A 23,353-nucleotide genomic window follows, 5' to 3' on the forward strand; every position below is an offset into this window, starting at 1 on the left:
GAGACAGCCTGAGGAACCTTGCAGGACCCCTAAAAGCAGGTGTTTTCAGCTGCAACCCTGAAGCAGCTGAATCCCCTTCATCTTTTTATCAGGGTCTCTGGCACATGACCACTTCCTGCAGTGGTTCTGTTGGTGCCAACTTTGGAAGAGTCAGATGGGGAGAAGCACTTGATGATCACACAGGTCTGACATGGTACGTGAAGATTCCTGCTTCAGACAAACCTGAGCCTGGGGCACTGGAGGCTGTGGTGGTCTTCAGGGAGCCAGTGGGGAAGGCCTGAGGGGCTGTGACCAAGACTGCACATGAAGGCCTGAGCTAGGGCTTATTACACTGCAGGTCTGGAAGTCCCTCAGCTGAAGTTTCCTGTCAAGAAACCAGTAGCACAGGCAGCGGGTGGAGTCATAGCGCAGCACCCGAGGCAGTGCCCGGAAAAATGGGTCAGGGAGGCTCACCTACTACAAATAAGCACAGGCAGAGGGTTTCCTCTTAAGCCTGCGTCTCAAACTTGAACATGAACCAGGCACCTGGAAAGCACATTAAGCACACTGCTGATTGGACTCTGTGGGTCTGGGCTGGCCTTCCTAACAAGCCCCCAGGGGAAGCTGCTGGCCTGGGGACCCACAGATGATCTCTCTCTCTCTCTCTCTCACACACACACACACACAGACACACACACACACACACACGAAGTGACAAGGACACAAGACAAAGTCCATTATAATAGCCATCTTTATTTGTAAAAATCCAGATATAAAATGTATTCTTTCAGTCTTTCCAGGTTTTCCTTTTTTACAAAAACAAAAAGGCACATAAAAACCTTCCCCGATGTCATTCCGTAGATGGATGTTTTTCAGGCAGCCCTCCCCCCACCCCCCGTTATAGCTACATGCTTCATTCCAGGACGTCTGGCTTCCCCCACATGCTTCGGTGCTTTCCTACCAGGGTAGAGTTCCGAGTTCCAAGACTGAAGTACACAGAGAGGGGGTGGGTGATGGATGCAGAGTATGTGGCATGATGCTCCACGGCGTGCAGGACAGGGGACTAGTAGTAGGTTTCCTTCTCCACCCAGCCTGTGAGTGACAGAGAAAAAGATACTAAAGTGAGCCCTTGCTCCAGCATTCTAGAGGAATGAGAATTGACCTGAGGGTAACAGAGGTAGGGTGGGATGTTATAACCCCAATTCGACATGGGACCTCAACTGTATGTATATATGCATGTTAGGTATATATTTATTTATTGCAGTATCTGGAATTGAACCCAAGGTGCTTTACCACTAAGCTGCATCCCTAGACCTTTTTTATTTTGGGGACAGTGTCCCTAAGTTGCTGAGTCTGGCCTTGAATTCATGATCCTCCTGCCTCAGCTGGGATTACAGATGTGTGCTACCATGCCTGGCTAAGTGTATTTATTGAACTCTTGAGAAATACTGTTATCTGGAAAGGTTGTTTGGGCTTCTGACAAGTATTATCTGCATTATATGTGTTTTGCAGTTTCATGATCTATTCTCAAACCCTAAGAAGATTCAGGGGCTGCAGACGTGAATGCAGTCAGTTCAGTCTGCTGGTGTAAAGGCCTCAGCAATCAGGATGCAAACTGACCAAAGCCAAGAAAATCACAGGCCAGCCTCCTCCCCCTCCAACCAAAGTTAAAAAGCTGAAATTACCGCCAGGGCGTCGCCGGATGATGAGCTTCCTGACTTCATCATACACAAAGATGAGAAGGGAGTAGGGGAAGGCACAGAACCACCAGGTAGGCCTGGAAGTAGAACCAGGTTCCAGTTACACGCACGCAAACCCAGTTCGAAGGTAGAGACTCTCACCACCACGATGACCAGGCAACGGTCAGTCAAAGAGCAGTCGCAGGTAATTACTGAGTCATCACAGAACAAACAGAACTCCTCAAGAGCAGATTGCTGCTGCATGTGCCCAGGGCCTAGAGATGCAGAAGCCAGCCTGTGGGCTTCCTAAAGGAAGCCCTGTCCATCTTCAGTTTAGTTTCCATAAGAACTGGTTGACTGGGTAAGTCAAATACATTTTCTGTTGATGATCTGGAGCAACTGGATATCTTCTTTCTTCTTTTTCTAAAGTGCTTAAGCTTAAGCTTTTGAACACATTTGTCTCAAGTCTTGGCATCTAAAGACAAAAGACCTGCCACTGTGGATCAAACCCAGTTTATTCATCCCCTAAATTAGGTCCCTGACAATGGAATTTGAGATAGCCAGTTGTGTGTTCTGAGTCCTATTCCTGGGGATCAAGAAAAGCTGAGCCTTAACAGATGACAAAGGCCTTCAAGGGCCCTGGAGGCTGCTACCACATGGTCTCCAACCTGGAGACAGGTTCCAGGCAGCCTCCGGTTGCTCTCTTGAGCTCCCATGTGAGGAAGGCTGGCTCTGGCAGAGCCCTGGCCGTCACCTCCTCTTCCTGTGTGTCCTCCACAGCAGGGAAAAGGTGACCACACTTGACTCAACTACCAGAGGAACCAAACCATTTTCCACAACTGGACAGAGCCTGTCAGGAACAAGTTCTCTAGGGGGTCACAAAGGATTGAAGGGCCTAGAAAATGTCCTGAGGCATGGCTATCTTTTAGTGTGATTTTCCATTTCATTCTTTTAGAAAGCTCGGTGACCTTTCCTGGCTCCTCCTGATAAAACATTGGCCCAAGCTGACAGAATTCAACTTAGGCAAGTCTTGCCTCTCTGTGCGCCAACTCTATTCAGGGCACTGGGGAAGCAAAGACAAAACAGACACTGCAGGTAATGCCTTCAAGATTATGCCAAAGAAAGGGGTATACTGTCCAGGACCAAGAGGGCAATCAGCCCTGAAGGACTATCATGGTTGATGGGGTGAGAGGGAACAGAAGGGAGCAATCTTATCAAACACAGGTGGAGGAGAGGGGAATATTGAACTCACCCCCCCACAGGCTTGTATAGGTACAAGATAAGGCTAAAGAACAGGTTGGGATGGCAAGACATTCCCTGGATGCCTGTCTCACCTTGCACCATAGACGGGTGCCTCCTGGACACACGCAACAGGCAACAAATGAGCCCAGTGGGTTTTGATTAGTTTAAGGATGAGATTGGTGAATGGTAGTGCTGGCAATAGGCTGGCTGAGAGATGGTCCGGATGAGTCTGAGCAAAAATGGGGTAAGTGGGAACTCCTAGGAGACTGATGCTTTCAATCAAAGGCTTTCTCAAAGGTTCATCATTCTATGGCTTAACATATTTTAATCAAGTTGTAGCTGCTTACCCTTGACCAGCTACCAAACACACTCAATGTTTCAAACAGCTACCAGAATTGATGGTCAACTCTGAGTGTGAAAATTTAAGTTTAAACAGAAGTGCAAAATCAATGTGTTTTAAGGCCAGCCTGGTTCTGACCAAAGACTTGGAGTCAGACTGATTGCTCTAATCAGATCTACTATGATAGATCAAAAACTTAAAAGGGGCCTCAGATCTGCTTCTTCAACCATCTTCCTTTGGGAGCGGAGACCCAGAAAGGAGGAGGGCGTGTGAGGGATGACACAGCAACTAGGGTAAGCAAATCAGGATTTGAGCCTGGGTCCCCAAACTCCAGGACAGCTCTGGGTGGTCTTTAAAGACAGCTGGACTAGAGCTGTGCAGGACCTGAAGGCCTAACAGTTAGCTACTGAGCAACTGCAAGGAACCAGAGCCTGTCTATTCTCACTTCGTGCCAAATCCTAAGCACGAGCTGCAGTCATACATGTCGAGGTTAGCTAGCCTGATGTACTGCTCAGTCAAGCTTTCCTAACTTTTCAATCCATAGGAATTCTCATACACACCATCTAAAGTCTGAGAAGAATAGGTACTATGCACATCACTCATGCTATTTCCACACTTTTAGGAATGTGAGAGGCTCAACTTACTTGAGGGGATACATCCTAAGGGCGACACCCATTCCAGGGCAGTAGGAAAGGAAAGCAGCCAGGGCTGTCTCTTCGAAGAGGCCAAATATTAAGATCTTGTTCCTAAATTCAAGGGGAGAAAACAAAAGCTTGAAAGAGGGGAACAAAGAGGTTAATCTTCTAATGCCATGCATTAAGTGGTCTTTATATGTGTTAGCTGTAATTAGCACTGAGAGGTCAGATGAAAACAACTAGAAAATTCCATTTTGCTTCCTAAATTTGCTCCAAAGGCTAGAGGTTCCGGAAATTTGGTCATGTGTGCCAGATGATGGACTTTTTGCTGAGGGCTGAAAAATCACCAGAGCCCTTCTTTGAGCCGACCCCTTGATGTGCCCTTTATCACTCACTTCATCCCCTGCTGGAACACGGAATTCCTCCTAGTCTTACAGATGACCAAGTCGGCCCACTGCACCACCACAATACTGACGAAGAAGGCTGTGTGGCAGGTGAACTCCACTATCTTCCTCTGCTCGTATGTCTGAAATGCAAAGGGCAGAAGCGTAAGCCTTGGCACTTCATCAGCATGGCTGGTGGTGGTGTGGGCTTGAGGAGCGACGACGCTGGTCAGGTAAGAGGCCCTCACTCACCCACTGTTGCCCGTAGCTGTCTTCCACATCATTGATCCAGCGGTCATCCCAGTCCACTCGGATGCCCAGCAGGTGAATCGGGAGGAAGCCATTCTCAGCCAGAATCACGAAGTAAGTGAAGAAGCCCCCCAGGGCCTGGATCATACCTAAGGAGTTGGGAAAACCACCTTTAGGCCAGAAGCTCATCTCCACAACCTTCATCTAATCATGGTGGTTGCCTGAGGGAGCACACAGGGAGGTCCTTGTTGCTGGCTGATGAAGGCTTAGGAGAGAGATGCCTCGTCACTTGTGGGCTAGGAGTGATGGACTTGAGAACTCCAGGGTGCATGGAGCTGCAGCCCTCTCTGCTTTATGAGTCTCTTTTTAGAGTTTAAAAGAGTTATGGATGGTCCTTGCTCTTAAATCAGCCACTTCCCTTACTTGATTATCTTCCTGTATCAGGGCATAACTCCAAGGGGAAATTGACTTCCCCCTTTTTAATCTGAAAAACGATGACTTCTTTTCTACCTCAAGACTTTTACACATTGTCATTTTGCCTGCCACTGTAGTACCTTCTGACACAACTCTTACCTTCACAGTGTCAGGACCCTTCTTCCTGTCATCCAATTCAACCACCACCACACCCCAAGTTCCTCAGGACAGGACTCATGCTATGCATCCAGAGGCCTGGCCATCTGCCTCTCAAATTTAAGTCGTCCTGGAGGTTGGCATGGGCTATCAGCCAATTACGCTACTGCCAGCAGCTGTCTAATGAGATTCTGTCATAATTTGCATAAAGTGCTAATCTGTTCTACTTCACCTTAGTTTTCACAGCAAGGTAACCCATTAATCTAGACTAAGATGCTCATGGTATCTTCACTAGGTTTCCTTGAAGGAAACCAAACAAAGGATTTAAAAATGAAAGCATCTAACTGCACACTACCTAGACTACCTGTCAGTTGGTTACACTCAAATGGTGGTGTCTACTGGCCACACTGTTAAACCCATAAATTCCTAAAGTGCTTAACTCTCCATCCAAATTAGTGACAGTTAAGTGTGCATCCATCCCCAGGGAAGGCTATCTTTGAGTTCATGACACACGTAGTTCCTTAGCATGTAGCCTGGTGTTCTGCAGGGCTCAGTGAGGAAGGACATCCTCCGTTCTCAGGCAGAGTCAAGCCCAATTACAGGGTGCTCAGACTAAAGAACCAGAGTTTCCACAAAAGTCACTGGGCAGACAGCCAGAGATTTCTCTTCACATAGAAGAAAATGTTTAAAAACTCCAGTCTAAACCCTAAATTATGTGGCTCAACCTGGATTTAAAATCTCAGAAATCCACCTTGATCTGAGGCAGATAGACCACTACAGATCCTTTCCATGTGTCAGCTTCCTGCTCAGTGATGTGGCTCACCAATCTGTCCGTAGGCCATGCTGATCAGCCGCTCATTCACAAGTTTGTCGGTTTTGGGGTTTCTGGGCTGTCTCTTCATGATGTCACTCTCAGCTTGCTCATATGCCAAGGAGATGGCAGGAACCTGCAGAGGGTGAGAAAGGACTTACAGTTACCAAAAACAGGGAAGATGGTTTTATGAGTTCTTGTTATAAAATTCTTACTTTCCCTTTTTAAAAATCTTTTTTTGAATCCCATGAAATAATATTATAGAATACCTCTATTTAAAAAAGGGCAAAACCATACAAAAGGGAAGATTCCTATCTGATAAGTGTGACTGAAGAATGCTCGTGCTGATTTTTTGATGCTGAGGTTGGGACACAACCTGGCTAATGCTCCTAAGAACTCTTTCACTAACAACAGTCTCGTGGGTCCCAGGGACAAGGAATGAATGCTACTTCTGGTGTTGGAGGAGCTATTACTACTATCCGATGTGTTGTCGTGACATTCACTTACCATGTCAGTGCCCAAGTCAATGCAGAGGATGGTGACGGTCCCCAGTGGGAGTGGAATGTTTGCAATAATAAATATCAGGAAGGGGGTGATCTCTGGAATGTTACTGGTTAGGGTATAAGCAATGGATTTCTTCAAGTTGTCAAAGATCAGACGACCTAGGAAAGCAAGACTTTTTTACTGTATGTGTAAAGAGGCAGGCAGACTAGAAACTGAACATATCCACTAAGGGCAGAAATGGATGTCAATCGCAGAATCTGGTTCATGAACATCCTTAAGTATGACCCTCACCTTCCTCTACTCCAGTCACAATTGAGGCAAAGTTATCATCCAAAAGAATCATGTCAGCAGCTTGCTTAGACACGTCTGAGCCGGCGATCCCCATAGCAACCCCAATGTCTGCTTTCTTCAGAGCTGGAGAGTCATTAACACCATCACCAGTGACAGCCACAATAGCACCCTACCCAGAACAAGAAGGGAGTTGGGTTAATAAAACTCACCTCTTCCAGGGATGGAAAGAAAGGTGATGCGGGCCTCCACTCAGCACTTACCGTCACTGCTCCCCTCCCACCGAGACTGGACAAGACCAGTCCAGAAGTGACCACAAACTATTGTCCCCATATTAACTAGGGTTACTCAGGAATGGCTTTGGTGAATGGAACTCTTGGAAGTCTCATTCCTATAGGGACATATACCCTCTAGACTTTTCCAGGTTGGAAACCAGAGCCTCCTAGCCGTCCCCATGTATACTAAGACTAGTTTCTAAGGCTTCATACTGCTAATGTAGATGACTCCAGAGATCAGATTCTCAGCCATAGTGGGGACCTGTACTGCTACACTGGCAAGTACTTCTGTCACCACTTAACAGTTAATACCCGCCCCCCAACCCTTATCTGGGAGCTGCTGACAGGCAGGAATACACTGAGTCTGGTGAAGCTTGCAGGCTCCCACCACCATTGCTCGGCTATCACTGGATCTACTCACTGAGTCCAACAGAGCCTGATGCAGCCCCACCTTTGCAGCCCACTGACCTGTCTCTGGCAGCCTTCCACAATGATAAGCTTCTGCTGAGGGGAAGTCCTGGCAAACACAATCTCAGTGTGGTACTTCAAAATGTCATCCAGCTGCTCAGCAGTCATGTCCTTCAAATCACTGCCATGCACTACACAGGCCTTGGCATCTCTAGAATCAGAACCAAAAAGAAATAAAAATGGTCACCCATCACTTCACCAGCACGCTGCCTAGCACCTCCAGAGGGGATGTGTTAAACTATGCGGAACACTTTATGCACAGAAGGAACTTTCCTCATGATCTACGAGCATTTCTTATGCAGTACTTTACAGGTTACAGGGCATTTTCATATATATTATCACATTCAAAGCTCACAAGCACCAATGCGGAGGTCTGTCTACCATATTTCTTTCCCCATTTCCCAATTCCCTTTTACAATAAAGTAACACGTCCAAGTTTTAGAAAGTGGAAGAGCTGATGAAAGACCAAACCTTACTCTAACCCCCAAATTCAGTAAGGACTCCTTAAACCTTACTAAAACAAAACATATTTGTCCCATTATCTATTTTACTTTGTTACCAACTATTTCCCCCTTTTTGGCCTTAATTACTTAGGCAATTGGCCCTTTCTCATTTTTTTGTGTTGGTATGGATCTGGAAATTGACAAGGTACCAGATTTGAGACAGTACTGCTCTGTCGTTAAGTGAATGAAATTGGGACTATAGAGATTTACTGTATGACTACCAGTTTTGAGGTGCTATGAATCTTCCTAAGCTTTAGCTTCCCAGTGGGAATCATACCTATCTCAATGTCACTAAAAACAGCACTCAGAACAGGAAGCAGTACCTCACTGTTGGCTATTGTGATGAGCTCTCTGGCAGTGCAAGTGGGTTCCCAACCAGGGCCAGCCCAAGGGCAAACCATTACAGAACCAGGCTTCCCACCTTACCTGGGGTTCACCTGGTTCACTGGGATATTGAGGCGGGCAGCAATGTCTTCCACAGTCTCATTACCTTCAGAGATGATGCCCACACCTTTGGCAATGGCTTTGGCTGTGATTGGATGGTCACCTGTGACCATGATGACCTGTGATAAGAGACAGGATAATTTACTGAATGCAGCTGCCAAGCAAATGACCTTAAAAAAGTCTTACATGTAGGTAGGCAAGAGGAAATTAGGATAATTCAGTCTGGAATACCAAAAGGAAAAGAATGCAAACATGGAGCTGATAAACATCAACTTGCTGAAACACAGTATTCACAGAAACAAAAAGCCAATGCCCAGATTTTATCTTGGTACATGATCACATCACAATGCACACACAGTATCTATATTTCCTTTTATACAGTCACATAAAAATATCAAACTTACCTAACCCAGCAAGAAAAAGATAAAAATCAGATGCTGGTAGGACTGTAAAGGTACTATATATTGCTAGTTGGCTTCCAGGAACTTGCCCAATTTTGAAGGAGAACAACTTGTAACAAGGATTCAAAACTGTTGTTATTCTGAGGTGATAATGCTTAGACTATTGATGTAGAGTAATTCAAATATTTCCAAATTCAAAGCTCCACATCTTTTGTTTTTTACTTAGCTCATATTTATTTTATTTAAAAGCAGGTCCCCCTTTTAATCTTTCATCTGCATTTACACCAACATTTTATAATATGTGACCTTTCTGGTTCCAACTAAAGCTTTGGAGGTGGGAAATTAATAGTACAGGTGGGAGAAGCAGCTGACTGCCTGCACCAGAGGTGACATTCACAAGGTGGGCATCCTGAAGTCCCAACAGATGAGGCCAAGGAAGTGGCTGGGCACTACCTTAATTCCAGCACTTCGACATTTGCCCACAGCATCAGGAACAGCAGCCCGTGGAGGGTCAATCATGGAGATGAGCCCAACAAAGCAGAGATTATCCACAGGGAAATTCACTTCATCAGTGTCGAACTGGAAGCCTTCGGGAAACTGTTCATCTGGCAGGAGGAGGTGGCAGAAACCTGCGAGGAAGGTCGGGACCCCATGAGGACTTGCGGTACTGTACGAAGGACAACTATAGCCTGTTGTCCACTAGGCCCATCTCCTGCTGTGTTTAGTTTGGAATGCTTCTTAAAACTCAAGTTTTATAACAGAGTAATGATTTTACTTGACATTAGGAATAAGAATTGTTGAAAAAAGAAACACCACCCAAAAGACAGAACCCATTACCAAGCATTATCTGAAATAGTATCTGTTTAATGTGGAAAAGACTGAATTGCTAACACTAATTTTGAGCACCAGCCTATCTGAGTTCTAGACCTGCCACCCCACCAATAGTAAAATGTTTAGATTTGGTAAACCATTTAATTATCTCTCTCAGCTGCTTCCTGTGGGAGTCACATCTCTGCTCACTTGTTCACTTATCCAAAATATTATTACTGAGCACAAAAGTGGGGACTCATGCTAGCTACTTAGAGATTAAATGCAGATCAGAGATGTTCTGCCAAGGGGTTTACTGCTAATATTGTCATTACTTCAACAACCAAGATGTCCAAGACCTTCCTTTGAATACCATAAGAAGGTCACAATGGTCTTTCAAGGGGTATAAAAGGTGGCATGTGGACGCAAGGCAGAGAGGCTGCTGCTACTTTGGGGTGAGGAAGGAGGGGAAGCACAACAATGACTTCAGAGAAAACCGTGATCTTTGGATTGGACAGCAGGAAGGCATATGCACCAGAGAATGAGACCAGCTAATCAGTTCTAAGTTAGCCACGCTCAGGAGAATGGGAAGAATCACATAATGAACTTCCAAGCCCCAGCAGCTGTCAGGGTAGAAAGCACAGGGCGTGGCCTCGCCTGAATGGTCACTGCTAGTCCAGTTTACGAGCGGGTGCACCAGCTCCCCTGGAGCTGCACAACTGTCCTACAGCAGTCAGGAAAGGCTTCACCCTAGGTGCACTAAGAATTAATTAATTTTAATTTAATTAAACTTGCAGACCATGGCCATAGCAACAAGGGTTAGATAATAAAGTTCCCTCTCCTATCTTCAGTAGAACTGACCAGCATGAGCCCACAGGTCTAAGTACAAGTCAGAAGCAAACCATCAGGACTCCTCTTCCCACAGCCCAATACACTGATCCTTTCTCCAGCACTTACTGTTTTCAAAGCAAGAGGGAGCAAATCAAGAAGTAGGACTGCTCCAGAATGACTCGAAGGAAGGTCAACAGAACACCAAGGCTGAGGTGAATATGGTCATCTGTGACTGTCTGAGACTAGAGCACTGGACAGAGTCCTGCCTGGGTGCTTCGGGCAGCCTAGCTGCTTACCTAGCACACGCTCCCCGAGGCCTCCTAGCTCCAGGTAGGCATTCTGAAAGGCATCTTTCAGCTCCTCGTCCAGGGGTTGCTCCTTGCCATGGAGGAGGATAGAGCTGCAGCGGTCCAGGATCCTTTCTGGAGCGCCCTTCATCACCAAAAGGTGTCGGGGCTCACCGGTGTTGAGGTTCTTGTGAATGGACAACTGTGAAGGAATATTCAGATGGAAACATGGGTGCTGCGTGTGGCCATCCGTGAGGAAAACAGGCTTCACTCACAACTTAGTATTTGTTAGAAAATGAACCAAGACTTCTCTTCTGTACTCTGAAGTACATGCATTGTGACATACTTTGAATGCTATAGAAAAACTAACACTATAGGTGTATTCACAAGTTTATACGTGAACAAGTGCAACTTTGTGTGTGTATGTTAATAAAATTTACCTGAAGGAAATCTGGGAACGAGGGGACTGGCACAGGCACTCAGATCCCTCCCTTCACCACCAACCCACAAACAAGTATTTTGCAAGAGATGTCATTTATCCTACTGATACTCAATAAATGTCTTCTGGCTCATGTTCCTCCCTTGCTTTTCTCCAGCCTGCCCTTGCCCACTGCATGCTCCCCTGGATCTCCAGACCTGGTACTTGTTGGTGGAGTTGAAGGGTATCTCGACGATTTTGGCGTATCTCTCTCTCATCTCCTTCACAGAGCCGCAGCAGAGCTCGATACATTTTAAGAGTGCCGACTCAGAGGCGTCTCCTGCAACTGCCCGCTGCCAACAGAAACATCATTAATTAACCCCCAAAGCCTTGCTTCACTGAGCCATCACTGGAAAATAGGAAAGAGAATTGTGGGCATATTCTAATCCTGTCAGGTAAGACCAGACAGGTGAGGAGGAAGCAGCATCACTGGAAGTGATAGGAACCCAGACTCCTGGGTTCCCAGCCTGCAGAGTCCAACTCCATCCTCCCTTCCCACCCCATACCAGCTCTGGCACCAGGCTATGTGAAGGTGTCACCTACCCTGAAGAAGCAAAACACCCTCCCAACCTGCTTCACCTATTTTTATCTTCCCCTGGTCTGCTGAAGAGTCACAAAGCCAATGCTATTTCCTAACTACATATTTCTGGTTATGAATCTGAAAATACCAAATAAGAAAGTAAATATTTGTAGCATCCCTCATTGCCCTAGAACTTTTAAAAAATGGAATGGGAGGGAGGGGGTAGTCTCAGAATTGGGAACAAACTGCTAAGGGCACAGCAAAGGAATTTATATTCTAAACATAATTCGACTATGCAAAATTACCTGGGCCTGAAGGTTGTAAACTGCAGGCTGTCGTTGGCAATGTAATCAGCCAGCACTTTTGTTATAGCCTCCACTTAAGTTTGTGTGATACGCTTATTGGTGAAACACTTGTACTGTGTCTTACTAACAATACTCCTAGTTAGCTGTAAATAACTTTTATACAGGTAAGCATTTTAGAACTCTGACCTTTAAGGCTGCACATGCAGATGAACAAATTAATGCTTACCAATACAGTAGCCCTGCAGAAGGAAGGTGGATGGGTTTGGTAAGAAACAAAATAAGTGGGGGTCATTCAGAAAAGTCAGTTATTAAGCAGAGTGAAGCCACTGCCCCTCCTCTACAAGTTTATGGTAATAACGCCACTAACATGGACCAATTCCACAAACGTTTAGAATATATCTCCTGTTATCTTTCTGGGGTTTTTAAATCAGGAAAGATTTGATACTTCAGCATCAATTCAATGCTGGGATTACAGGCATACACACCTGGCAGGAAAATATCTTTTAAAGAATAAGCAAGCACTATCTTCACAACAGAAGTCAGCTCAGTTACAGTTAGGCCATAGTTGTTTTGGCAACTCTGTTCATAAGGAGAATTAGCACAGTGGACAGAGGGGCCCAGGGAGCCTTGCATGGCACGCTGAACTCAAGGACTCTATGCAACTCATGGTTCTTCTGACCCTGTGTCTTTGCTTGGGCAACACAATAAAATCTCAGTCATTCCACACTGCATGAGAATTCCATGAGCTTATTTTTGTCTTGATCTTATTTTTGCATCATTAGTTAACAAGCTAAGAACAAATAAGATAAGAGAAATAGCTGAGCTATTTTAAGAAAATAAATGGCTTAAGGGATTTACTGGAATCTAGTGTATCCTAATATGAAAATACGATTATCCAGTCACTAAAGTAGCCCTTGCTGTCCTCTAGGTTAGGTGATATCATATGAAGTCAAGAAGAGTAAAACTGGATTATTATATCTTCACCAAGAAAGACTCTCTCCCACCTCCCCTTCATCCCATTTGGGTCAGATTTTTACTACATTTTCCCTTTTTTCCAAACAACATGGATCCTGGTGCATTAAAGTCCTTCAGACCTGTAGGCAACACACTCTGGGCTATACACTGTGAAGCCTCATACAGACAGCTGAAGCCCTCTACAGTGAAGTGATTGTGCACACACAAAGGTAGTATGCCATTTAACAGGACTGTTCTGAGGGTGGTTCTTGTGTGGTGTCCACAGCACCACACCAAAGCAACTGCAAGGCCAACCTGAACCTCCAGAGCATACCTTGAGAATAGGTAGGTTTTCCTGGTTAGCCTGAAACACTGCCCTGTTACAAAGACCTGCAATTCTGGACAGAGCAAGCCAGGTGGCAGAAGTCTTGTCAAAGGAGACACCTGACAAAGGCAAGAAAACACATGGGAAAATGACACATTAACTTTGAATGCTACATTCTCAGTGTCCCAGAAAAGACCCATAAAAGTCTGAAATGATGTGTCTCACTCCCTAATGAATGAAACCAGGTTTTAGGCATTTTTCAGGAGTGTGCAGGGTACATTAACTTTTCTATTGACATGCAAAAAAAAAAAAAAAAAAACCAAAAAACAAAAAAACAAAAAAAACCCTTCATTCTTTATAAATGATAAAAATCAAACAAACTGAAAAACTGTCATGAGCCCAAGAACCAGAAAAAAATCAAAAAACAAAAAGGAAGCTTAACACGGGCAGGTAGCTACAGCGCAAAGCAGCCTCGGTTCTTACCACTTTGATTCTCCGTCGTATCAGCTTCATGGATTTGATTGTCAAACCACATGTGGGCCACTGTCATCCGATTCTGAGTCAGAGTTCCAGTTTTATCAGAGCAAATAGTGGATGTGGACCCCAAGGTCTCCACAGCCTCCAGGTTCTTCACTAAGCAGTTTTTCCTTGCCATGCGCTTGGCAGTAAGTGTCAGACATACCTAGGGTGACATGAGGAAAAACATGACTTCACTGAACCAGGCTAGAATTCCACACACAAAGGTAGGATGCTATACCCTAATATGGAAGAAATTTGCCTAAAATACTTTCCAGCCTTCTTCTGAACTCTAAAGACTATATATTTATGGGGCTTCCTCCCCATCCCCCTCAAAAGGGCAATATAATAAGAAAAATAATAACGGCCAGAATTTACCACATTCTATGCCCCCAACCCCGCCACTAATTCCCAAGTTCTTCTTTCTCCATTATACTATTCTAGATCATATGATAATTTAAAAACAAAATGTATATTTTTGGGTTCTGAATAAACACATGCTGAGGTTTTCTCACTGTCAAAGCTTACTGTGTGACATGGTGCTGCAGAAAAACTACATACAAACATGAGGAATAAAACCTAAGTGGTAACCCCTTAGAAGAGGCCAGCACATGTATCTTGCACCCATGCAAGATGCTGAGTGAGGGTGACCACACCTTCCCCAAGCTTCTCACCGTGACAGTGGCGAGTAAACCTTCGGGCACGTTGGCTACAATGATACCGATGAGGAAGATGACAGCCTCAAGCCAGGTGTATTCAAGGATCAGAGAAAGGATGAAGAAAGACACACCCAGGAACACGGCCACACCCGTGATGAGGTGGATAAAATGTTCAATTTCTGCAGCAATGGGTGTCTGGCCCCCTTCTAGCCCAGAAGCAAGAGTGGCAATTCTTCCCATCACAGTGCGATCCCCGGTGTACACAACAATACCACGTGCAGTGCCTGAAAAAAGAAAGCAAGAGAGAGCTGAACCAATTTGTACAGAACAGGAACGACACCACGGAATTTGCACAATCACATAGGCTGGTTTCAAAAAGGGGCAAAACACACATTTTTAAAGGACCAGCTTTTTGGTTGTTTTTGCTGTGTGTTTTAAACATAAGTTTGGCAAAGGGATTTCTACCCACTGCCAGGACAGCAGTTTCAATATCCATACTGGGACTACTGCTGTCAATACGAGAGGTATGGAGGAGGCAGAGGGAAGAGGAAAACTGCCACCAGGCTGCCTAGGTTTCCCTGACAGCAAGGGACCACCACTGGTAGAAGAGAAATTGTACGCAGTGTTCTTCTGTTTTGTTAGTGCCCGTGATAAATGCCACGTCATGCCAAATAGTGCCTTAAAATAGTTTACCTTCCACACAGTTAGTTGAAAAAAAGGCAATGTTCCTCGTCTCCAGGGGGTTCTCATTTGTGAAATCTGGAGACCTAGTCTGGGGCTCTGATTCACCAGTAAGTGATGAGTTATCCACCTGTATGTGAAAACAATGAAGAGTCATGTGAATACACTGGCCTCATCAGGGGCTTCTGCTCCCCAATTTGATCTGCCCAAGCAACAGATCTGGCTATGAGAGGTTTTGCTTAGAAAAATCTACCTTGCAGCCATTGGCAGATATGATCCTGAGATCAGCAGGGATTCGGTCTCCTCCTTTTACTTCCACCAGATCCCCAACTACAACTTCTTCTGCATTTATGCTCATTTTCTCACCATTTCGAATCACGAGAGCTTGCTTTGGAAGGGGAAAACAGTTTATACTGTGAAATGAATACCGACCAGAAAAGGGTAGTGTCCAAAACAAGAAAATGAAATTACAAATGACCCATACTTCTAATTACCTAAGAGATATTACTCTTAGACACTATGCGTGATTTCAGTTTATGTTTGGATGGAGTCACTTAATAGTTGAAAAACCTTAACTTGACATTAGTTCACATTTTAGGGGCTATTTCACCCAAGGGAAAAGGACAAAGCATTAGGTACCTGAGGGACCATATTTTTGAAGGATTCCATGATCTTTGAACTTTTAGCTTCTTGATAATAGGAGAAACAACCAGTTATGATGACGACAGCTGACAGCACCACACCAAGGTAGAGCTGAGAAGGAACAGACAAGTTAGGACTGTGGCTCTTAGGAAAGAACCGGGGGCATTCAGGTTCTTTTTGGCTGAATAAAAAGCAAACACTTAACAGAGAGATCAAGGCTTCAGAAATACAGAACTCATTTCTTCTACTTCTCTCTCTAGATCCTACATACGGATGGTTCAGAATTTCACAGACACCTGTTCACTAATATTGGACTTTTGGAAATACTCTACATGAATTCACTTCTCCTGCTTTACTAAAATAGAGGTTTTCAAACAACTTGTGATTATCCAAGAACAGCTACCAAATATTTCTGGACAGGTGTCATGTGCCAACAAAAAAGTTGTTCTCTGTCATCTAATGAGTGACAGCCAGACCTGGGTCATGATCTGAGCAGAGACGCCTGCTCATAGCAGCTGCATAGGATGGACATCTTGTAGGAGTACCCAGAGTGCAAGGTGGAGGGAGAAAAATGAATGAACCAGGAAGAACGTATGCTTAAACCCATCAAGTAACTAGTGGCAACTTGAAAAAAAAAGGGGGTGGGGAGGGGAGATGGAGACTCTCTACCTACTAACCCACATGCACAATTAGAGAACTCACATTATCGTTTTGAGGTTCCTCTTCTGTGGCAGCTTGGATGCCATAAGCCAAGAAACAAAGAATTGCTCCAATCCACAGCAACATTGAGAATCCCCCAAAGAGTTGCCGACAGAACTTGACCCATTCAGGAGTCGTGGGAGGGGGTGTGAGCGCATTGGGACCATCTCGGGCCAGGATCTCAGCAGCTCGTGCAGTTGTCAAGCCCTGAGGAGAAGAGGAATATAAGACAAGGCAGGCACCAGCCCTGCAAACTAAGGTGCTCACCTGGTAGCTGGGAGGCTGCAACAAAAGATGTAGGGAGGAAACAGCTTCTCCAGCTGCTGAGCCAAGGTAGGACCTGGTCAATGCCCCTGTGACTAACTCTGATGCTGATTCCCCCTCAGGGTTTGGGAAAATGAATGAACCAAAGTTTCGTGACAAACCCAAAACACCTCAATTAAAACTTTTAAAAACGATTCAAGGATACGTGTGAATCCAACCTGTTTTTCCCCTAAGTTTTAGATCAAAGGTTTCATACTAAATTGCATTTTTACCAAAAAGATAAATATTTTAACTACTCAATTCAGTTCTGCAAATTAAAAACTTTAAGTTTTCTGTGGATTGATTCTGTCAGAAAAGGAGAAAAACCCTCTGCAAACTTCAGGATGTAAATTTTCTGTAGGAATCTAACCTCTTACTGGGTTAACAGTCAAGTTTTAAGTATAGAACTTTATTCTTGGGATGGCAATTAAGATAGTCATAAATGTGCATACTTTAGCAAACTCCCAGTAAACCTGTCAGTTGAGAAGTGTCAGTGGGAAAGTCCACTGTACAGATGCCCTGCTATCTGCTGATGGGTCTAAAGCCAGAGTTCACTGACAATACAGATATATGACTCCTATCAAGAGGGGAAAATAAGATTATTTGTTCTTATCAAAATACTAAAAAACAACAAAAAAATAATAAAACGGATATAAAACACATTTTTGCCTAAAGTGACTGATTTTATATTCTGGGTCAGAGTTATGTTTATTATTAGAATCCACTCAGGAGTTTGGGGAAAGCCGGAAGAAAAGTGCAGCAGTAAGAGAAAAAAAACAGGGAACTCTTCAAGAGCCTCTCTGCCTCTAGTCCATGCTGGATTAGTCCTTGGTAGAATAATCAAAACAGCAATCAAACATCTAAGCACTATCTACTCACCAGGTACTGAGTGTCATGCTTTAAATTAATCAACCTGTTCTTTTAATGACAGTTCTTTTTAAGCTATTATAAGCCCCTTTTAGAAGTAAGGGAATAGCTGGTTCTGGTGTGGTGGCTCACACCTATAATCCCAGCAACTTAGGAGGCTAAGGCAGGAAGATTGAGAGTTCAAAGCCAGCCACAGCAACTTAGCAAGATCCTGTCCCTAAATCAAATGTAAAAGGGGCTGGGGATGTGGCTCAGTGGTTAAGTGCCTCTGGGTTCAATCCGGGTACAAAAAAAAAAAAGTAAGGAAATAGAGCATTTCAGTAATTGACTCAGGTCACAGAACACTTCAGAAGACTGATTGAGACCCCTCTCAGAACTCGGGGTGGCCAGGGAGTCTACACTGAAACAGTGACTACTTATCTTTATCTGTTTGGCATTCAACACATTCTCTAACTTTTTACAAACCGTCTACAAAAAGAATTAAGGCTTTCTCCCATTCTCCTGAGAGCCCCCAAGGTCAGACCTATGACACGAGGCAAAATGTGACAGGGGAAACTAGGGTCCTGCACAAGTCTCAAACGAGAACATACTCGGCTCAAGTCTGTTCCGTATTTACGATGAAGTTCATCAAGGCTGAGTTTATGGTCATCCTAAGGGAAAACAAAAACAAAGAAAAGAATTAAATATGTAGCATAAGAGAACATCATGGCTCATTCCTATCATTAAGCTTATAAACGAGTTTCTCTTCTGTTGGTATACCCTCACCAGTGCCCAACAGCATGGTAACTACACAGCTATTGACAGAGTCTTCTTCACCAGAGCTGGTCAGTACCAGCTGACGGAGGCCCATTACTGACTGGTCCATTACAGACCCAGCAGCTCTGAGAGATGTAGTAAGACTTGTTTGACTTCTCTAGAGTCTAGACAGGGTATGTCTGTGGAAGTCTGTCCAAAATAAGCCAGAGAAAAGCAAAGACCCTGAGATCAGCCTCAGTCCCTTCTGTGGACTTTTGACTGTGCCTGAATGGGTGAATAAATATTTGGATACTCAAAAAGTTTTTAAAATGTAAATTTTAAGTATTGATCTCTATAACTGGGTAAGAGTTATACAGATGCTATGACCTCTTCCAAAATAAAACAATTCTCTGACTGAAGGATTGGGGCAGGGGTGTGTGTGCTTACAAGACAGAAAGCAAACTTCCTCCAGTACTTACCATAGAAACTTCTTTTTTCAGTTCATCCATATCCCTCTCCTTCTTGGCCTTTTTGCCCTTTTTGTCGCCATGTTCTGAAACGGCTGCAGGTTCATATTTATCACGTCCAACCTACAGGGCAATGTGGGAAAGGGGTGGTTGTGAACTAAGGACAGCACCTGGAGACTGAAGGTCTGCAGCAGGGCATGTTGGGAGTTTTAAGGTGGGCCTCATCATTTGGAATGGTCACTGGGATACCATTCATAAAAATGCATGCAGTGATACAGTATACTACACAAACCATCTACCACCATCATACAAGACACTCCTTCTCCACTCAAGGGCATGAGTAGTGGGGAAGTTACAGCAGGCCTCAGAATGGCCTTGCCAGAGCAACTTCCATTTGGGGTGAATAGGAAGAATAGTGCCACTGCCAAAATTCCTCTTCAGCAGCCTTCCATCTTCCCCTCAGAAAGAACGGAACCATTTTTACACTATTAATTTAAAGTGCATTCTAGGATTCCAGAGTTTGCTTCTGAACGGGACAGACCTGAGATCAAGTTCTGGGCTCTAGCAGTCCAGTTGTGTGTGTGCTTGGGTAAGTCACTAGTGCTCAAGTTTCAATTGCCTCCTCTACTGCATGGAGATAAGAATAGTGCCAGCCTCATTTAGGGTTTCTGAGAAGACTAAATGATATACCTAAATGCTGGCTACTTTTACATTGTGTTTAAATTCTTCGCATTGCAAAGACATTATGTGTTGACTTTAAATATCTTTACTACTCACATAAGACCTTTTCATATTAAAAAAGTCAGCCAAAAAGTCCCCAAAATTCTTCGAGACCCCCCCAAAAAGGAGTCCCCACCTCATTCTGTAACCTAAAAATAAAATCCCCCAAATCAAAGTCACTGGAAATGTTTTGACATAAGCAGGATGTAGGAAAAACGTGTGTATTATCACATAATTCACAGGATCCACCTACGCCTCTAGAAAACTGGAAGAATTTTTTTTTAAATGTTGATTCTATAGTTTAAATTTAGATTGTTCCACTCCCCCACCGATTTAAAACGCCTGAGCTTATCTACATGAAGCCGCAACTTCATGCTCTAAAGTCAGTTCCTGGGCCAAAAGAGGCCCCTCATTCCAGACACCCACCCCTCCACAAGACTGCCTCCCACAACTACAAATTAGGGGGCAAGGTAAGTATTAGCAATTTTCTTAAAATAGATCAGTGGAGTTACTACTATTATTTTATGGCTTACCCTTACTCATTTCTAACTTTCAGAAATATACCAAAGCAATACTTAGGAACTCATGTGTCTACAATTTTATTGTGCTGAAATGAAAGAAAGTATGTTTCAGTCATAATTCAACAAGCTGCAAATAAAATACAATATTCCCACTTGAATTTAAGACTCCAAAGAGAAATCCTGTTCTAAATTAGTGGGTGTGGGAGATATTTATATCAGTTACATTGTTCAACTTCTGTGGTCCTTGGCAGTGTGACTTGACAAATAACTTCTTCCAAGAGAGAGTGGGGTACTTTAGTTTTCATCTTATCTGTTCAGAATGGAGCAGGTCTAAAGATAGTCAACATTCTTGACATTCTCTCCACTGTGCAGCAACCACATTTGTGAGTGCCTCTTTGAGTATAGCTCTTGGTGCCAGAGTTAAAATGAAAAATAATCACACACATTGGAAGCAGAAAGGCAAATTAAACAAAAGGGAGGAAAAGAGAGGGCTTCTACTAGTGAGGAGTCCACAGTCTGAAGTGCCATTACCTTCACATACTTCATGGGAAAGCACAACACTTAAAAAATCATTTTAAAGACACTGACCAGGGATTTCTAAGATCTTTTATGTGGCCAGTCTGTACTGATTTTAAAAATCCAGTTCACAAATTTTTAAGCAAGCTGAGTACCATTAAAACGTATTTAAATAAATGGAAATAAGAGTTAAAACCCCTCAGCCTCACCAACTGTATGCTTTGATTACTCTCGGTCTTACAATATTTTCCATTCCAAAAGAAGGGAGAGAGAATTATTGGAGCAGCGAGGCCTTGGATAGATTCCAAAGTCTTATCACCGTTCACAAAATAGATGTCTTGCTTGCAGCTCCACAGCTATCAATGGTGAGCTAGATGGGAACCTCGATTCTCTAAAAACTCCCCTTTCTTCATCAATTCATGCCACATAAGGCATAGTTTTAAATGAAGTCATTTGTGAAAGGCACATGAAAAGTATCAACAGAAGAAATTGCATTTTCTTCAAAATTTTAATTTTTTTTCCACCAGGCAGTGTTTGTCCAAAACTAAGCAGCTTATTCAATTTAGTTCTTCTCCACAAGTAAAATAATTTAATACTAGCTTATCCTCCTAGAAAAAATACTTAAGTTCCTATCAGTTTTAATTTCTATAATTTCAAAACGGAAAGGCCTCGAGTGTGTGTATGTTTGGGGTGCTGGGTGAGACAGGGAACATTGGTAAAAATGGATAAAACAGGATTTTATTTATTATTTCTTTTAAAAGTATTTGGGGAAAACAAAGGTCAGTGTATGGGGGAAGGACAAATTGCATTTCTTCAATCAACTTCAGCAACCTCCCACTCATTTGGGTACTGGGCACGCAGATCCTCCTTTTCCAATTAGGAAGTCCAGATCACTTCCCCACTCTCACAGAGCATGGAAGTAATAAGTCCTCATTCCCATCATGCACCATGGTTATAAGGAAAAGTACAAGAGACACTCAACAGGCCACACCATTCTCATAAGGGCCACTGGTTAAACTACAGTTGGTTGTGGTTTTTTGCTGTTGTTGCTTTTCCATTCTAATTTAAGAACTGGGAAGTCACAGAAAGGGCAGGGGCTCACCCAGTGTGACACAGTTTCAGCCAGTGTCATTATTTCATTCTGTGCTTTCCATTATTTTATTCTGTCTTCTCAAAGATACACTAGGAAATTTGCTATTTGATTCATGTACAGGGAATGGTAGATAGACCTAGGAAGAGAAAATTCTTGACAAGAACCAAAGTTAAAACATGTAACAAGATTCAGTCATTTAAAAATATATGCTGAATCCTCACAATGAGTGAGGGAGATTGCCCCAAAACCTTTAGAGCGGAAGATGCTCCTTCCTCTTCTTCAGTAATTAATCACTTAAAGGGGGAAGGGTGGGGAACAGATATGACAGCTACAGAGAATATCCAAAAATAAGCAGTGTGGAGGTGGGGGAAAGGCCGCACACAGAAGTGCAACACAGTTAGGAAGAGATTCCATCCAGGAGCATATCCCTTAAGGTCTGCCTAAGCTTAGTGACCACCAATAGCACCCAGCCCCAGCCTCTAACAGGCAGCCTTCAACACCTCATCCACCATGCATTAAGGACAGTCCCACTATGTCAGCACAAGTCCTGTGGCCAGCAGGGATCCTGAAATTTTTAGATTTCTGAAATTTTTGCTGAAAATGATTAGAGGGAAATAGGAAGCCTGAGGTTCCCACTCCCTTTAGACAGCTCTGCTGATGGTGCTTCGAACTCAGCCTCCAGTCATTCTAGTGCTGCCTCCTGCCAGCTACCTGACCTTGAACAGTCAACCTCAATCTCCTCCTCCCCAAAATGAGAACAGCACTTGGCATAACTATTAGAACCTTCAGAAGGCATTTTGATAGTTTGATTAGTCAAGGAACTGCCATCAAATCTGAAAATGACACACTTAAAAACCTGAGACAAACATCATTACCCTATGTACATATATGATTATACAAATGGTGTGACTCTACTTCGCGTACAACCAGAGAAATGAAAAGTTGTACCCCATTTGTGTACAATGAATCAAAAGGAAAAAAAAAAAAAAAAAAAAAAACACAAAACAAACAAACAAAAAACCCAGTTTCCAAAATCTACAAACAGTAGCTTTTGACTAGCAAGAGAGGACACAAGAAGGGTAAAAGTAACTGCCCCACATGCAGCCCACTTCAAAGTTGGCTGAGTTATAGAAATGGCACCTTTGAACTCAATTTGGCAAATTCCACCTTGGCATAGAAGCCAGGGGATAGGCTCTGATCCTGCCAGTTCCCTAGCGGCACTGCCTATTTGGGGTTAATATAAAAGAAAGGTGTGTGTGTGTGTGGGGGGGGGTTTCCAAATTTTCCTGGGTAATATATTATTAAATCATCACCAAATGCACTTATGTATGTAAAGGCCCTCTGCACACTGTCACACACAGGTTATGATGTTAACTTGGTTCCAATTAACATATTACTGGTATTCCTCACTTTCTAAGAAAACTCTTTAAACCTTTAAAGAAAAACAACTTACTTTGGGCATTTTAAAATTTCATCTTGTCAATTAAAACTTTTAAAGAAAATATCAATCAATGAATATGAGTCCAGTTTATTTCATCTCCTTTTGCTCCGAAAACTAAGTGGTTTAGTTATACAAGATATATCCTAGCCAGGGACCTGAGGGCTGTGAGATGGCCTGGTCTTAGGGGGAAAGGGCATGCACTGTCATGGTACAGT

The 23,353-nt window shown here is 43.6% G+C and overlaps 1 protein-coding gene across 1 annotated transcript in view; it reads right to left on the reverse strand.

Annotated features, from left to right (window-relative positions):
• Positions 1 to 712: 712 nt before the first annotated feature.
• Positions 713 to 23,353, reverse strand: part of Atp1a1 (ATPase Na+/K+ transporting subunit alpha 1) — a 28,715-nt gene continuing 6,074 nt past the window's right edge. Inside the window, 23 exon segments of the mRNA XM_047547373.1 lie at positions 713 to 1,071; positions 1,665 to 1,756; positions 3,885 to 3,945; positions 3,947 to 3,986; positions 4,271 to 4,401; positions 4,511 to 4,656; positions 5,901 to 6,024; positions 6,396 to 6,550; positions 6,684 to 6,852; positions 7,424 to 7,574; positions 8,353 to 8,489; positions 9,225 to 9,400; positions 10,706 to 10,898; positions 11,333 to 11,467; positions 13,288 to 13,397; positions 13,762 to 13,960; positions 14,469 to 14,737; positions 15,147 to 15,264; positions 15,388 to 15,522; positions 15,774 to 15,887; positions 16,479 to 16,682; positions 18,236 to 18,295; positions 18,860 to 18,970. Coding sequence (XP_047403329.1) covers positions 937 to 1,071; positions 1,665 to 1,756; positions 3,885 to 3,945; positions 3,947 to 3,986; positions 4,271 to 4,401; positions 4,511 to 4,656; positions 5,901 to 6,024; positions 6,396 to 6,550; positions 6,684 to 6,852; positions 7,424 to 7,574; positions 8,353 to 8,489; positions 9,225 to 9,400; positions 10,706 to 10,898; positions 11,333 to 11,467; positions 13,288 to 13,397; positions 13,762 to 13,960; positions 14,469 to 14,737; positions 15,147 to 15,264; positions 15,388 to 15,522; positions 15,774 to 15,887; positions 16,479 to 16,682; positions 18,236 to 18,295; positions 18,860 to 18,970 — 3,165 coding nt within the window. The 3' untranslated portion in view covers positions 713 to 936.

The sequence above is a fragment of the Sciurus carolinensis genome, chromosome 1, assembly GCF_902686445.1.
Source record: "Sciurus carolinensis chromosome 1, mSciCar1.2, whole genome shotgun sequence".
Classification (NCBI taxonomy): Eukaryota; Metazoa; Chordata; class Mammalia; order Rodentia; family Sciuridae; genus Sciurus; species Sciurus carolinensis.